Source organism: Leuciscus leuciscus (assembly GCF_965113295.1).
Source record: "Leuciscus leuciscus genome assembly, chromosome: 13".
Taxonomy (NCBI): Eukaryota; Metazoa; Chordata; class Actinopteri; order Cypriniformes; family Leuciscidae; genus Leuciscus; species Leuciscus leuciscus.
Window position 1 is genome coordinate 24774132 of NC_138737.1, and position 14851 is coordinate 24788982.

The 14851-nt window shown below is 40.7% G+C and overlaps 1 protein-coding gene across 1 annotated transcript; it reads left to right on the forward strand.

Moving 5' to 3' along the window:
* Positions 1 to 13589: 13589 nt before the first annotated feature.
* LOC309511920 (uncharacterized protein) lies at positions 13590 to 14624 on the forward strand (the record flags this gene model as incomplete). The annotated part of the gene is made up of 2 exons (XM_082187288.1): positions 13590 to 14108; positions 14292 to 14624. 2 exons carry the CDS (start codon positions 13590 to 13592, stop codon positions 14622 to 14624), a joined length of 852 nt encoding a protein of 283 aa, XP_082043414.1.
* Between the last annotated feature and the right edge of the window lie 227 nt (positions 14625 to 14851).

Consider the following 14851-nt stretch of genomic DNA (forward strand, 5'->3'; position numbering starts at 1 on the left):
CTGCTGTGGGACAGGTGACATGTTTTCCCCAGAATATGCGATGGGTGGTCTCCCTTGGAATTGAGTGACTACACATGAAAACAACTGTGCTGTGAGAGCTGGAACTTGTGCAGGCATAGTCGCTTGTAGTGCCAAATGAGGTAGCTTGGTGTAGACTGAACTGTGCGTATGTCCCTTAATGTGCTCTGTGCCTCTGGAACTGGCTGTGTGATCTGCATGGAAGATGGGGAGCAGGAAGACTGTTGCAATACAGGTGAGTGGGCTGAGCTGGCAGGATGGAACTGTGATGGTGGCCCAGTTGTGTCTGGTGATACTTGAGGCTCTGAATCCGTCAAACTTTTGTCTTGGCTGAGCAGGGAACTCACCAGCTTGGCCACTTCCAGATCTGCTTCTGCCTTTTTCAGCTTGCGTCGTCGTTCTAACTGGTTAGATAAGGCCTCCTTCGCCATGAGAGCCTCTTCCTGAGCACGTTGAGCCTCTTTAGCTTGGGTTTGTAGTCTCTGGTACTCTATTTCTGCCAGTGTGTCCTCCTCCATCTGTTGAAGTAGGTCGTTGTACTGCCGCTGTTTTATTTTCTCCTCCACTATGGCTGCCTGGCTGCTTGTGAGTGCAGATGTAGCTTTCACACCAGAGACAATAGAATGACAACTGGATCCGGAACGAGAACTGGCTTTACTATGGGACGTCTTCCTCGATTGGCTCTTATGTTGGCTGTGACAGCGAGAAGAAGCGGTTGGAGGAGGGTCCACAGGAGGTATATAGCCAACCTCATAGTCACCCAGATGAGAAGGCAGTTTACTCTGTCTCTTGGAAATTTACAGTTCGGTAGGCGGACAATTATGGACAGTGATTCCGGTAAGAGAATCAAGGACAGGGGAAGTATCTTCATAAACTTCTCTTTAATAACTTTTCAGGCAGTAAGTGACTATCACGTTGTGTTGTGGTATTTGTTGCATGAACGCACAACATTGAACAATATCAGGAAGCACGGCTGGATTTGGCTATTGCATCAGTCTGCTGGAAGGAAGTAACAACTCTTAAATCAGTCCGTCATGAACCACTGCATATTTTCCGTTCTGGGTCGGACTTTCTGACATTAATAAAGCATACTTTGTAGATGCAAACAGATTATGAACAACACCAATAGAACCACAAAGAAAACTGGAAGTAGCCTACTTGGAAAGAAGTGGAAAGAAGTAGAATAAATGAACAGAATGTGTTTTTTCCCCCCTTTTTGCTTATTACAACATTTATTCTGTTTACTTGATTAATAATAATAATAATAATAATAATAATAATGATGTATATGGCACCTTCTGAACTGATACGTGTAAATAAAGAATATTAATCTTGTTACTGATGATGGTAATGATGAACCAATAACAGCCACGGAATGTGATGATAAGGCACATTTAAACTATTTTACAGATTGTTTGGGTCGATTTCCATCCTTTGCAATCAATATTTAAACGATTATAAATTGTAGGGTATAAAAATATCCTGAGAACAGAATTAGGTTCACAGCACCAGAAAGTAATCTTGACGGTAGCCTACTCGCAAGAAAATGGATAAGATGGCTACATAATCAAATTCACAAATATTACACCATTTAAACATTATTAAAAATACATAGGCTACTGAGTTACTAAAACAATCTTTGTCAAAGATGTTACGAACCCCTGTTTTTAAAATGCTCGTTGGAAAAGGGGTAAGCAACATAATAAGACATGCGAGGCAAAGTGCAATTTAAACATTTACTATACGGCTAATGAAAGCCGGGTTTCACCGCTGCGTGCCTCATTCTGTTTCACACTCCGCTTGTATTCTCACCAGGAGCCATTAGAGCAACGGGCCACAGGTGCGCAGGGGCGGAGCCTAACAAGAGAAAGAAACTAATCAGAGCACAGAAACAGATACACACAAAATACAAATACAACACTCATAAGGCTTGGCCGTAACAAAGAATATACTTGTTTGTTCACAGTTTAAACATTCTTGTTTCCATTTGTTTAATTTCAAGATCTGAGGTGAATTATCCATAGTTGCTTTTACAGCTACAAAGCTGGGAGCACTAAATGATATTCAAAGTCACATTGCATGCTTTTAACATTAAATAAAGAACATAAATAGTACCTGTGATTATCATTGCCACACTTTTTGTTTGTTGTTCCAGCGCTACGTCGCAGAAAAATAGAAACCGTTTCTAAAATAGAATCGTCGCGTGTCGCCGTCGTGGCTGGTTAGGACAAAAACTCTGATTAACATGGAAAATATACCTTTTATCGCACATTCAAGGACACGGTGTAATATGACTCGGGACTACCGAGTGGTCTCAGAGAGTGATTTGTTCATTTTGTGTTGACCGCGCATGCGCAACATCCAATAGGTTCTGTACTGGAAACAGAAATGATTAGTTCATCTCTCGAGTCTTTGGGTTCGGTCCGAGTCTTACGTTCTTCCTGTCAGTCCCAGACGCTTTGCTGTCGGTACCGGAAAGAGAAATGATTAGTTCACCTCTTGAGTCTTCGGGTCTGATTCTTCTGAGTCTTTCGTTCTTCTGTCATGTGACTGATGAACGAATGACTCGAACCTGAAGTCGATAGACTCGAAACATGAACTAATCAATTCTGTATCCAGTACTACAGACTGCAAGCTGCTCCCCTCAGTTCGTTCACAGCATGTGGGAACTCTTCCTCAATCTCCTGAAACTTTTGTAATGACAGGGTGAAAAGGCTGCAGGTGGTCAGTGCAGAAACTGTGGCCAACTGCCTTCCACCAAACAGGAAGCTGATCTCTGCAGAAGCACAAAACTTAAAATGGTGAGTATGAGGCTGGTTGTTTAAAACATGGGTTTCACAGCAAAGATTATCTGACTGACCATCTGATCAATACTGCACACAAAACTGGGAAAACATTTTCTTGATCTGGCAAGCTCTGTTAGCCTGACTACGTCAGACTTCATACTTCCGCTCAATTTCATTTCGCTTCTGTACTCAGTCTGAGACAGCGTCATAGCTTTCCGTTTTCCTCCGGCCTGAAAACAGCCGGCCAATCAACGAACAGAGGGGGCGGGCTGAGAGCCGTGACGTAGACGCTGATTGTACCGTGGATGCGTAGATTTAGTTCACATAATCTGCAAAAGTCGTTCACAGCCATGTTCATTCCGGTATTTCGCTCGATGGTTTTGTTTTCGCATCATACATGTGTTTACAGTGGAAGTTAGATGCGGCTGAGCCAGCGCATAACACACGCCATAACCAAACGTTATGTGATTGGCTTATGGGTAACCAATGATTTTAAACTTCAGACAAGCGCCCCCCCGCGAGAAAGAAAACGCTTTTCAATTATGCCATGCCAGACTCTGTCTACGAAGCAAAGTGAAGTAGCAGAGTTTGGTATTACCAGGCTAAAGCTCTGTAATCTAATTTTGAGCATTTTTGAGTGTGAAACTCCTGTGACATGAGACATGTGGTGTGAGAGCGTGAGAACAGCGTCAATTACATAATTGACGCTGTTCTCACGCTCTCACACCACATGTCTGTTTTCTCATGCAGTGAAAAACATTGCAGAGTAAAGAGGACACTGACAACGTAGCGACAGACAACCCAGACAACAACATAGTGTCGGCCCAGATCCGGGCCACATCTGGTACATGTGGATTCCACACGTACCAGATGTGGGCCGTATCTGGGCCGACACTGTGTTGCTGTCTGGGAAGGTTCCTTTTGATATGAAACAAATTGCATTTAAAGCAAAAGTGTAAACACCCGCTCTAAGTGTGCATGTTTTGATGTCCAAATGTTCTTGTTTTTAAATATTTCTTAAAAATAGCATATTTTTTAACATATAAAATATTCAGAAATATAAAATATATTATATATTAGGGGTGGAACGGTACACAGAAGTCACGGTTCGGTTCATACCTCTGTTCAGACATCACGGTTCAGTACGAGTTCAGTACAATGGAGGGAAAAGCAAAATAAAAATGCAGAAGGCTTGTGCATGTCTCAAGGGGGTCGCACACCGGACGCGTAGCTCTCACAGTATTCTCTATGAGTGTACACACACCGGCGGCGCCTTTCGGCGTCTGTCCGCGGCACCCAGCTACGGCTCAGCACCTTGTTCAAAATCCTGCCGCGCCACAGAGCGCCATTTGCATAGTTTTTAATACTAAATTTACATTATTTGTCTCAAATCGTTGTTAATGTACATACTGATTTCATCCTGTGCTGTAATATATGTTTAGTTTTACATTCCTAATTTAACAGCTTTAAATTATAACAAACATAGCCCTTTTAATCTTTCATTTTTCCCTGTTGTGCCATTTTTCAATACTCTTCCATACTAACCATACTCTAACCTCAGTGCGTTTGCCTATCGTGGTTACATTCACTGTCGTGTATTGCCACCCACTGGATGTACCAGGTCACAACACACTTCAGGTCATTTCTGTAGCGTAGTAGTGGAGCGAAATGGACGAAGAAAAACTCATCAATGAAGTAGGGAAATACCCTGAAATATATGCAATAAACCACAGATTTTTTAAAGACAACACAAGGAAATCAGCAGCGTGGAGGAAGATCACTGATGTCATCGGATTTTCAGGTAAGATTCTCTAATTATGTTAACTTACAACCTGAGGTAAAATGTTCTATGACGTTAGCAACGACTGTACTTAATTGTACAGTAAAATAATGTACAGTACAGATATTATTTTAATGTCATAATGTCCTTCAAATAACAATATTTTTTACCACAAACTGACAATAATTATATTTCCATAAATAAATCTTCATATGTTGAATTAAGACTCCAATAACCTGCCTCAGTGCACCACAGAAATATAAATTGTTTAAAAATGAAACCAATAGCTTAAACAACAAATATGTAACATCTTTGTTTTATTGAACAAACAAATCATATTAGTAGCTATAAGAAATGTTGACATTGATTTGTAATAATACAGAATAATTCTAATAATTGATTAGTGCTAATCTAATATTAATGCTAATCAAAGACTAAATTATGAGGTAAGCAGGCATACATTAAGATATTAGCCTAAATATTTACATACATTAAGATATCAAGGAAGTGATCAATTCTAAAATCAATTAAATTTAATACATAATTAATCTAATGGTGACCATTAAACCATTTCATTCTGCCAAGATACATGTCCCTCAGAGTTGAAATAAGAGCAGAATTTGTCTCGAACTGTGTAGGCCTCCCTTGCACCACGAAGTCCACCAACAGTGGAAATGCTCTCCATCGATCCAGTAGTTGGGGCACTGGTATTCAGCCACCTCTCTACTTCCATTGGCTTGAGAAGAAAGTTGTGCAGGATGCAAGCTGACAAAATAAGGCTGTTTATTTTGTCAGGGTGTATGTTGATCCTGCTATGCAGGATCCTCCAGCGAGATGACAAAATGCCAAAGGCATTTTCTACTACATGGCGCGCTCGAGACAATCTGAAATTTAAGATGCGTTGTTGTGTAGACAAGTCCCGACCAGGGTAATGCCTAATTTAACAGCTTTACATTATAACAACCTGAGGTTGCATCAGGTAGGTTTTTAATGGGAATGCTGCATCCCCAACAATGGTGAATGGCATGTTCCCCAGATGCTCTGCTCCTGGAAGATGCTGTTCATCTGGCACCTCCAGCTTCTTTGCATCTAGTGCCTGCCCTATGGCTGAGCCAGCAAAGACACCCCCATCGCTTGACCGTCCATACTCTCCAATATGGACTAGGCGGAAGCGATATTCGGCATCAACAACAGCCAGTAATACTACAGAGAATGTTTTTTTGTAATTAAAATAAAGGCTTCCTGAATGTGGTGGTGCAAAGAGGAGGATGTGCTTCCCATCTATCGCTGCTATGCAGTTAGGAAAATTCCACCTAGTTGACATTTTTTAGGCAATATTCCTCCACTCCTGCTCAGTTGGTCTTGCTAGGTGTGTATCCATCATCCGCCTGTTAATTGCTGCACATGTGTCCTTGATGGATTTAGCCACTGTGCTCTCCCCCATACGGTAGTTACCCTCTTGACAGAAAATGAGTGCAGAATGAGATGGAAGTCCCTAATGGCGCTTTTCCACTACACAGTACCGGCTCGCCTCGGCTCGCCTCGACTCGGCTCGACTCAGCTCGGCTCGGCTCGGCTCGCTTTTCGCTCCGTTTTCCATTGCAGATAGTACCTCCACAATAGTACCTGGTCGTCATAGCGACGCCGCAGGAAACTGCCGTGACTTAATCTTTTACGCGAGACGCGCGAGACACACCCGCTACCCACACACACAGGACAATGGAGGAAATCGAGTGTATGCTGTTTTTGGATGTTTTTGTTTTTGTTTTTGCTGTTTTTTATTCAGGATACTCCGTCTGGCGCGTGCAATGATGACGCAGTGAATAGTGACGATTCTCTCTGACCAATCAGCAGTCTGCTGTGTTTCCACGTCACATTTTAGTATCGCCTCAGCTCGCCTCAGCTCGCTTTAGAACCTCGCTGGAGGTGGTACGAAAAAAAGTACCTGGAAGCAGGTACAGGTACAACTTTTACACAGTGGAAAACCAAACAGAGCCGAGTCGAGTCGAGGCGAGGCGAGCCGAGGCGAGCTGGTACTGTGTAGTGGAAAAGCGCCATAAGAGACAACTACATCAAGTGGAAGAAAAGACAACAATTGCCGTGGCTCTGGAGCAGTGCGTCAACAGGAGTGGAAATATGCTGCCGCAATTTCCTTCCTGAATATCTTCCTACATAATAGAAGGTACTATTTATAGATTTATATTTATATTAAATTTGCTTTCTAACATACAGTACAAGGAACTAAAGTATGTTTTGAATTAGACTTAAAAAAAAAAAAAAAAAAGGTATAAACTGTATGCTCTTGTTTGTCTCTCTTTTTCTCAGTACAATCAAAAGGCTATAAATCTCCACCTCCAATATCCTCACGCGCAATATAGCCTACTAGCCGAGACACCTTCTTTATGTGTACAGATGTGACGTAATGACGCAAAGACATGCTCGACATGCTAGAATTAAAAACATTACAAGCTTACCGTTTTGAATCGAGCTAAGGCAAGCAGATAGTTTTGAACACTGTATGGTTATGTACTTGCTCAAAAATTTATTTAATCCAAAAAAGTTACGGACTGCAGCTTTAATTAAGAAAAAAATTAACATTGATTTGCAGCTGAGTGGATTTTACATAATAATACACTTCAATGATGATTAGATTGAGAAAGATAAGGCATACTTCATAGGGAAGTTCCACATTAATTAAATTAAATGGTCTGACTCCAAACCTAACTTTTCTTGCTTTAAAAATGATTTCAAACTTTATTGTTCTGTTTTGTTTAATTGCACAAATATAAAGAGCTTATAACATTGCAAGCAGATAATGTTGTATAAATTAGCACCATTTTTTATATATATAATTTTGTTCTTGTCCTCCTGCACTGTTTTGTTTTATTTTATTTTACTTTAGTTACTTTGTATTTTTACTTTGAATTAATGTCTCATTGTATTGTTCTGGTTTATGGCATTAATAAAAATAAAAATAAAAAAAATAAAAAAATTATATATAATATAATAATTTTATAATAAAATATATATATAAAAAATAACTAGTTTTTAATGATGTACAATGAGAGATGACAGACGAGAGATACTGCCATGTTTATGTTGTCTGTTTCATATGGACTTTTAGTTTGTTATTTTTCAGTCACCTGTGTTCATTTTGTTTAGTTTCCTGACACTAGTTACTATGGAGATTCATTAATCATCATAGGTGTTTGTCATTATTTCCATCATTTGATTTGTATTTAAGATCCTCTTTTTCATTCAGTTGCTGTCTGGTATTGTTTGTGTGTAGACACTCTGATATGTTGCCTTCTCGCATTTTGATTACCTGAGTTTGTTTTTATTAAATAACCTGTTGTTTGTAGAAACTTGTTTGTACCTATTTTTATCTTCATCTGAATGAACCGTGACAGAATACCAGACCCCTAAAGAATGGAGATTGCCTCCATAAATGTGGCCCCAATGGGGAATTCTATCCAGATCAGGGGCTTCATTTTTCAAAACGGCAGAGACATGGAGGAGTATGTGGAGGAGTTTTTGAGCATCTGCCATCGTGCCACTTGCAGCGACATCACACTCATGGGGGGATTTTGGGTCGGACTCGACGACGAGAGCCCGATGGGGATGCCAAGAGTCAAGTCAAGTCAAGGCAAGTATATTTGTATAGCGCTTTTCACAATACAGATTGTATCAAAGCAGCTTCACAGTATTAAATTAAAATAATACAACAAGGTTTGTTTCTAGTGGAATTTATTGATTGATCAAATTAAATTAAATATCCCCAAAATATCCCCAGCAGGAAACTCCTGCTGGACACTGGCTGAGTATATCAACTTGGCCTTATGGGTGGAAGGATATTTTACAGTGGACGAGACCACTGCCAGTATCCAGCCCCACTTGCCATCCATCACCACCCCAGAGCCAGACCCAGCACTGCGAAGATGGAGCCAGAGCCCACCGCAGATTGAGAGACCCAGCCAATGCCTGCTACGGAGACTGAGGTCCTGGCTGACCAGGGGCTCGTTCTTCGTACGTTGCTTATTACATCCGAGATCAAATGACACATCCAAGATAATATCATCGTGCTAATCATGATCTGGCTAACTCGGTTCTTCGAACACACTTGCCGGATAGGATTAGTATCGCTGGATTGAGTTATCTGAGATAATTGCGCGTTCATGCGCTGGGTTAAAAGGGGATATGTATAGTAGAAACATTGATCAGCAACGCTGCTATTGGCTGTTCAGCATGGCCAAAGAGCGCGCACAGTTTTTCTCCGCAGCAGAGCAAGAACTAATAGTCGAAGTTTATTCGGAATTTTAATGTTTTAATGCAAAACGCCAGGGAACACCTCAAAGTCTGCAAAAGCCAGGAGAGAGGGCTGGCAAAAAGTAGCAGACAATTTAAATCCGTTAGAAGTGGCCATGTTAGATGTTTTTTTTATCACTTATTTGCCTATATTTTTGTATTTGAATAATTGCATAATTACTTTGTTCATTGTAATGTCAGAGTCACCACACTAGAACATGGGAACAAACAAAAGTGAAGTACAAAAATATTCTACATAATGGTAATTTTTTTGTTATATTATAGTCTCTTTTATAAAAGACACTGTTAAATAAATGGTTGGCTGTTTATAAAAGCAACCAAGAAAAAGGCTGAGCAAAAAAAAAAAAAAAGAAGAAAAGATCTTAGTAGCCTACACTGTAAAATAATTTTTGCTGCATTAAATTAAGGCTGTATAGTAATTTCAACTGTTAAATCTTGAGTAATGATGAATTGCTTTGACAAAACTAATAAACTTATATTAATGTAAAAATATTTTTCCAGAGTGTAGTTCATATAATGACATTGTGTTTTCCTCTTTTGTGCACTTTTACATAATACACCAACACTTGTATCTGTTCCCAAGAAAGTGGTGGCTGAAATATGTGCAGTAAGTGGACATTTTTTTTATAACTTTCCAAAGGAAAGAAAGTATAAGACTTTGTAATGTCCATTTGTTTCCATTTCACTGGACAGTGAATAAACCCTCTCAGATAACTGTCATATGGAGGAACTAGCCTACCTGCAAGTGCATAAATAACTTTACTTCATTTATACTTGTATGCTTTATGGCTGCAATATAAGTTGCAGGATTCCACATCTACAGAAAGGCCTACAGAAGAGTCTGCACAGACAGAGGAGACATAGGCCTACAGGTGGGCAGTGTATAGCCAACTTTTCCTTTTTATTTGTTGCATGAGGCATGTGTCTAATATCTCTTGTTGCAGGCACTTGAACACTGGCTTTTCTTTACAAAGAACAATTGAAATAAAACTCAAGGAACTAAGTATATTGGTCTTTTATTAAACTTTTCATTATATTATAATGAAAAGTTGTTTTTTTTTTTTTTTTTTGGGCAATGTTGTGTAATATGGCACATGCAGCAATGTCACAGGCCCTGTCAGGTGTGCAAACCTCAGACTTATCAGACACTGAAATCTTCCCTTTAGTTAGCCAAAGTTAATTTCATTGTGTGCCCTTGTCCTGGCTAGAGCTACATTGTAACTGGTTTGGGTCAGGGAATGGGGTCATAAACACCTGTCTGCAGGCAGGAACATGTCATAATCACCTATGAAGAAATGCAGTTCTGTTAGGATCAGCATAAGTGTATGTAATACAGTGAGCTTGATATTTAATTGTGGAACTTTCCTTACCACTTTCAAATAATGTGCATAAATGTGAATCACTGAAAATTCTTAAGTCATTGCACAGATCCTGGCCATTTTGCTTTCACATTTGTGATATGGAAGATTTTAGTCAACTGACTTTTTTTATTTGATATAATATTATTAATCTGGAATATTAAGACTCCCAATAGTAACTGGGCTGCACATTTACATTGTGAACCCCCTTTCTGTTCACATAATCCCCTTCATTGAGGCCCCTTCATTGAGGCAGTCTATGGAAGCCTATAGTCTATGGTACCAATCACGTTAGTGAAGCCTGAGTGACATACTGTAATCGGCATGGTCATGATTGCATGATCTTCATAAAAAATGATAGCCAAAAAAAAAAAAAAAAAAAAAAAACTGCTTTAAAACAACTGCTTTACAACATTGGGTCTTAAAAACCTAAAACTGTTTTTTAAACCTAAAAGCGCCAGGTAAACTCCGAATGACACGACAGACAGCACTTTCCATCAAGTTCTCTGCTCCAATAGTGTAAAGGAAAGAGCCACTCGCAAATAATCATAGGGCAATGCAAACAGTTTGTGCTGTAGTTAAAGCCCGACTCCGACAAGTCGAAAATAATGTGCGTTTCCAACAAATTAATAATGTAAACGACAATCTCACGAGTCACGAGAAAAAAATTTCAATCTCAGAAAGTGCACTATCGCGCTGCGCTGGACTTCCCGTATCAGCTCCTCTTATGAAGCCGGGATCTAATCCTGTTTACATGAAATAAGCCTGCTCCCGAGCAGGTTCAAGTTTGCGCACCTGTTGCTATGACAGCAAGTCCAGGATGAGTGTCGAAGAACCAAACAATCCAAGATCATGCCAAATCGTCAACAATCAAATCCAGCTAACTGAGTTAGCGACGTACGAAGAACGAGCCCCAGGTGTGTGAGCCGGCCATCGCATCAGTGCCAGTGGGAGTGCTAGTGGTGCTAATGAACAATTATAAAAAATACATGGACACAAGGGAGTCAGTCAGCATATATTTACCCTAACTTGATAGCACTTTCTACTGTGATTGAAAACAAAGATGCAAAAGTTAAAGTAGACATCAACTGTTATTCAGTCAAAAGGGCAAGGAAATGAAAAATGGCAGCAGAGAAGGATGCAAAAAAAGTGTCCAGATGTTGCTTTAAGATGTTTTCACTTAAACGTTGATGGGAGAGGTACAAGGGTTTACAATATTAGTTACACTGAAAAATGAAATTCCATAGAAAAGAGGTTGAGTCTTGCCTGTAGTTCACTTCCTCATTAAAACTACCCCAAAGAGAAGCACTTATGAACACAGGACCAATCAATGCTCCCATTTGAAGTAATCTTAATGTGTTGAACTCTGATTAAATGAGCATCGCATGGAGAACGCAGTCTGTAGTTCTTGAAGGCAATTGTCTCTTGAAGCACTGATCACTTGAAACTACCCCAACAAATAGCACTTACCAAATACAACAGACAAGTTAGTGCCATGGTGAGGGTACCGAGGGTGACAGTAGTAGCAGCTGAAAATCTTGTCCAATTTCTAGACTGGAACTCGGTAGGACTGGACGAGATCCTTTGCAGTCAGAGACACGTGGAGAATGTTGCCTGCTTTTAGGAAGAGCTGGTCTGAGCCTTGTGGTTCACCAGCACCCAATATAAGTGTGTCCATGCCCCCTTGGCTTTGCCGTGGTCGTTTACACGCTGCCTTTCTGTAAAGCCCATCAAGTTTTGATTGCAGATATAACATCTTTGGAACGACTCATTTAAAAGCACTTCATGCAAATACAACAATGATGAACTTTATTGCCCCTGAATTTAGAAAAGAGGTCAAGTCATTTTTAAAGGAAAGGCCTACACTAAATACATAAACAGGAAGGGGCAGACCAAACCTCTAGGTAAACCAGCACCATCTAGTGTTTACACGGCAACATGATTGCACTAAAGAGAAGCACTTTTTGTTATATAGTATCAGGAATGCTTCCCTTTGTAGTCATCTAAAGGGGCTCTGTAAATGTAAGGGACCTGAATTAAAAAAAAAACATGGGCACAGGGGAGTCAGTCAGCAAATATTTACCCCAACTTGATAGCACTTTCTACTTTGGTTGAAAAGAAAGGTGCTAAAGTTAGAGTAGATATCAACTGATTTTTTTAGCCAAGAGGGAGAGTGCAAAAATGGCTGCAGAGGAGGATGCAAAATAGTGTCCAAATGTTGCTCCAAGTCTTAAAAGTTACAAGATGGAGGGAGAGGTATGAAGCAAAGACCTACACTAAATACAAAAACAGAGAGTGGCAGACCAAGCTTCTAGGTAAACAGCACCCTCTAGTGTTTTGAAAGGAAAGGCCTACACTAATGAACAATTCTTTTTTTTAAATCTGGGGAGTCAGTCAGCATATATTTACCCCAACTTGATAGCACTTTCTACTGTGGTCGAAAAGAAATATGCAAAAGTTAGAGTAGATATCAACTGTTATTCAGTCAAGAGGGCAAGGGAATGAAAACTGGCAGCAGAGAAGGATGCAAAATAGTGTCCAAATGTTGCTTTAAGATGTTTTCACTTAAACGTTGATGGGAGAGGTATAAGGGTTTACAATATTGGTTACACTGACAAAGGAAATTCCATAGAAAAGAGGTTGAGTCTTGCCTGTAGTTCACATCCTCATTAAAACTACCCCAAAGAGAAGCACTTATGAACACAGGACCAATCAATGCTCCCATTTGAAGTAATCTTAATGTGTTGAACTCTGTGATTAAATGAGCATCGCATGGAGAACGCAGTCTGTAGTTCTTGAAGGCAACTGTCTCTTGAAGCACTGATCACTTGAAACCAACAAATAGCACTTACCAAATACAACAGACAAGTTAGTGCCATGGTGAGGGTACCGAGGGTGACAGTAGTAGCAGCTGAAAATCTTGTCCAATTTCTAGACTGGAACTCGGTAGGACTGGATGAGATCCTTTGCAGTCAGAGACACGTGGAGAATGTTGCCTGCTTTTAGGAAGAGCTGGTCTGAGCCATGTGGTTCACCAGCACCCAATATAAGGCCACATCCACACGAAGCCAGAGCGTTCCCTATCCGATATTTTTTTTCCTCGTTCTAAAAAAAAATTCCGTAAACACGGCGTCGTCTCAAGAAATATCTGCGTACACACGAAAACACTGAAACCGACTGAAAACGATGTAGTATATATGCCAGACCAGTATGTGGCGCTGTAATTCTGCCACAGAGATACACTATACACGGAGAAGAAGACTTTGAGCATGCGCATAACCTTGCGCGCTGTATACGAACCCACACAAGAAGAAGAAGATCATGGCGAATGCAACAACTTCAAGAGGAAGAGTGGAGTCTTTCGTATGGACTGACGACGAAGTCGAACTAATACTCAGAGTCACACTCGACTACAAGTCCACTAAGTTACAAGAAAACGTTGACTGGGAGTCGTGTCAATCCAAATATTCTGATGTAATGGACGCGTTTCAGGCACAGTATCCGAGGGGGCTAACCGATAAGGATTTCCTTCACGATGCTAGCATGGTATCAAAAGCCCAAGTCACCGCAAAGATAAAAAATATACGCAGCAAATACAGGCATGCGGTGGACACAGGGCGTCGAAGTGGTCAAGGACGGGTAGTGCTCATATTTTATGAGCTTTGCGAGGAGATCTGGGGTGGGTCGCCTGCTACACGCCTCATCGACGCCGGCATCGAGACGGGTGACCTGGAAGAGTCGTCTACATCGACAGTGGAGCCTTCCGATTCTCCAAACTCCACTGAATCCATCGACTGTCTTCCATCTGAGGTTGTAAAGCAGCGCCGGGATTTGCTTCAGGTAAAATTTGCTCCAGGCTTCTGATTTTAAGCTTAGCGTGTTAGACATGAATGTGAGGAAATATGTAAAATAGGACGGATGCATGTTCTTTGTGTATGTGTGTTGCTTCCAACTTATTCACATAGCTTTGATCTGAACTTATTTTGCGTAATAATAAAGCGAATTTTCTTTGCTATATTCTAGGCAAAGTTGAACAGCCATAGAGGAGACAGGCTGAAGAGGAAGGTTCCAACAGATCTGGCAGAGGAGGACCTTAAAATAAAGAGGAGGATGTTGGAGTTGATGGAGGACTCTTCTAGACGCAACTCCGACAACATGCTGCAGATTAACACTAACATTGCTAACATAACCAGCACCATTCAGGAGGGTTTTTCCTTCATGAGGGAATTATTCCAACGCCAGTTTACACCCCCCCCACAGCAGCAGTGGACAATTCCAAGGGCACCCACCATCATTCATGCACAGAACACCACACCCTACTACATCAGCCTTCCTGCACACACCTCGGCCCGATGAACCAGCAAACCAACCTGGACAGTACCACCCTGAATGTTACACACCTACTCCACGTGTCACCCGTCAGCAAACATCTTTTTCATACAGACGTGCACTGCTGCAAGAAGACACAGAGTGACTGCCCTGTTGCACTATATAATTCTTGTTTTTATTTTTCTGCGATGCGCTTTAGTTCTGTGCACGGTTTCACTTTATTTATTTTACCTGTTGTAGCTAAATCTTGTATA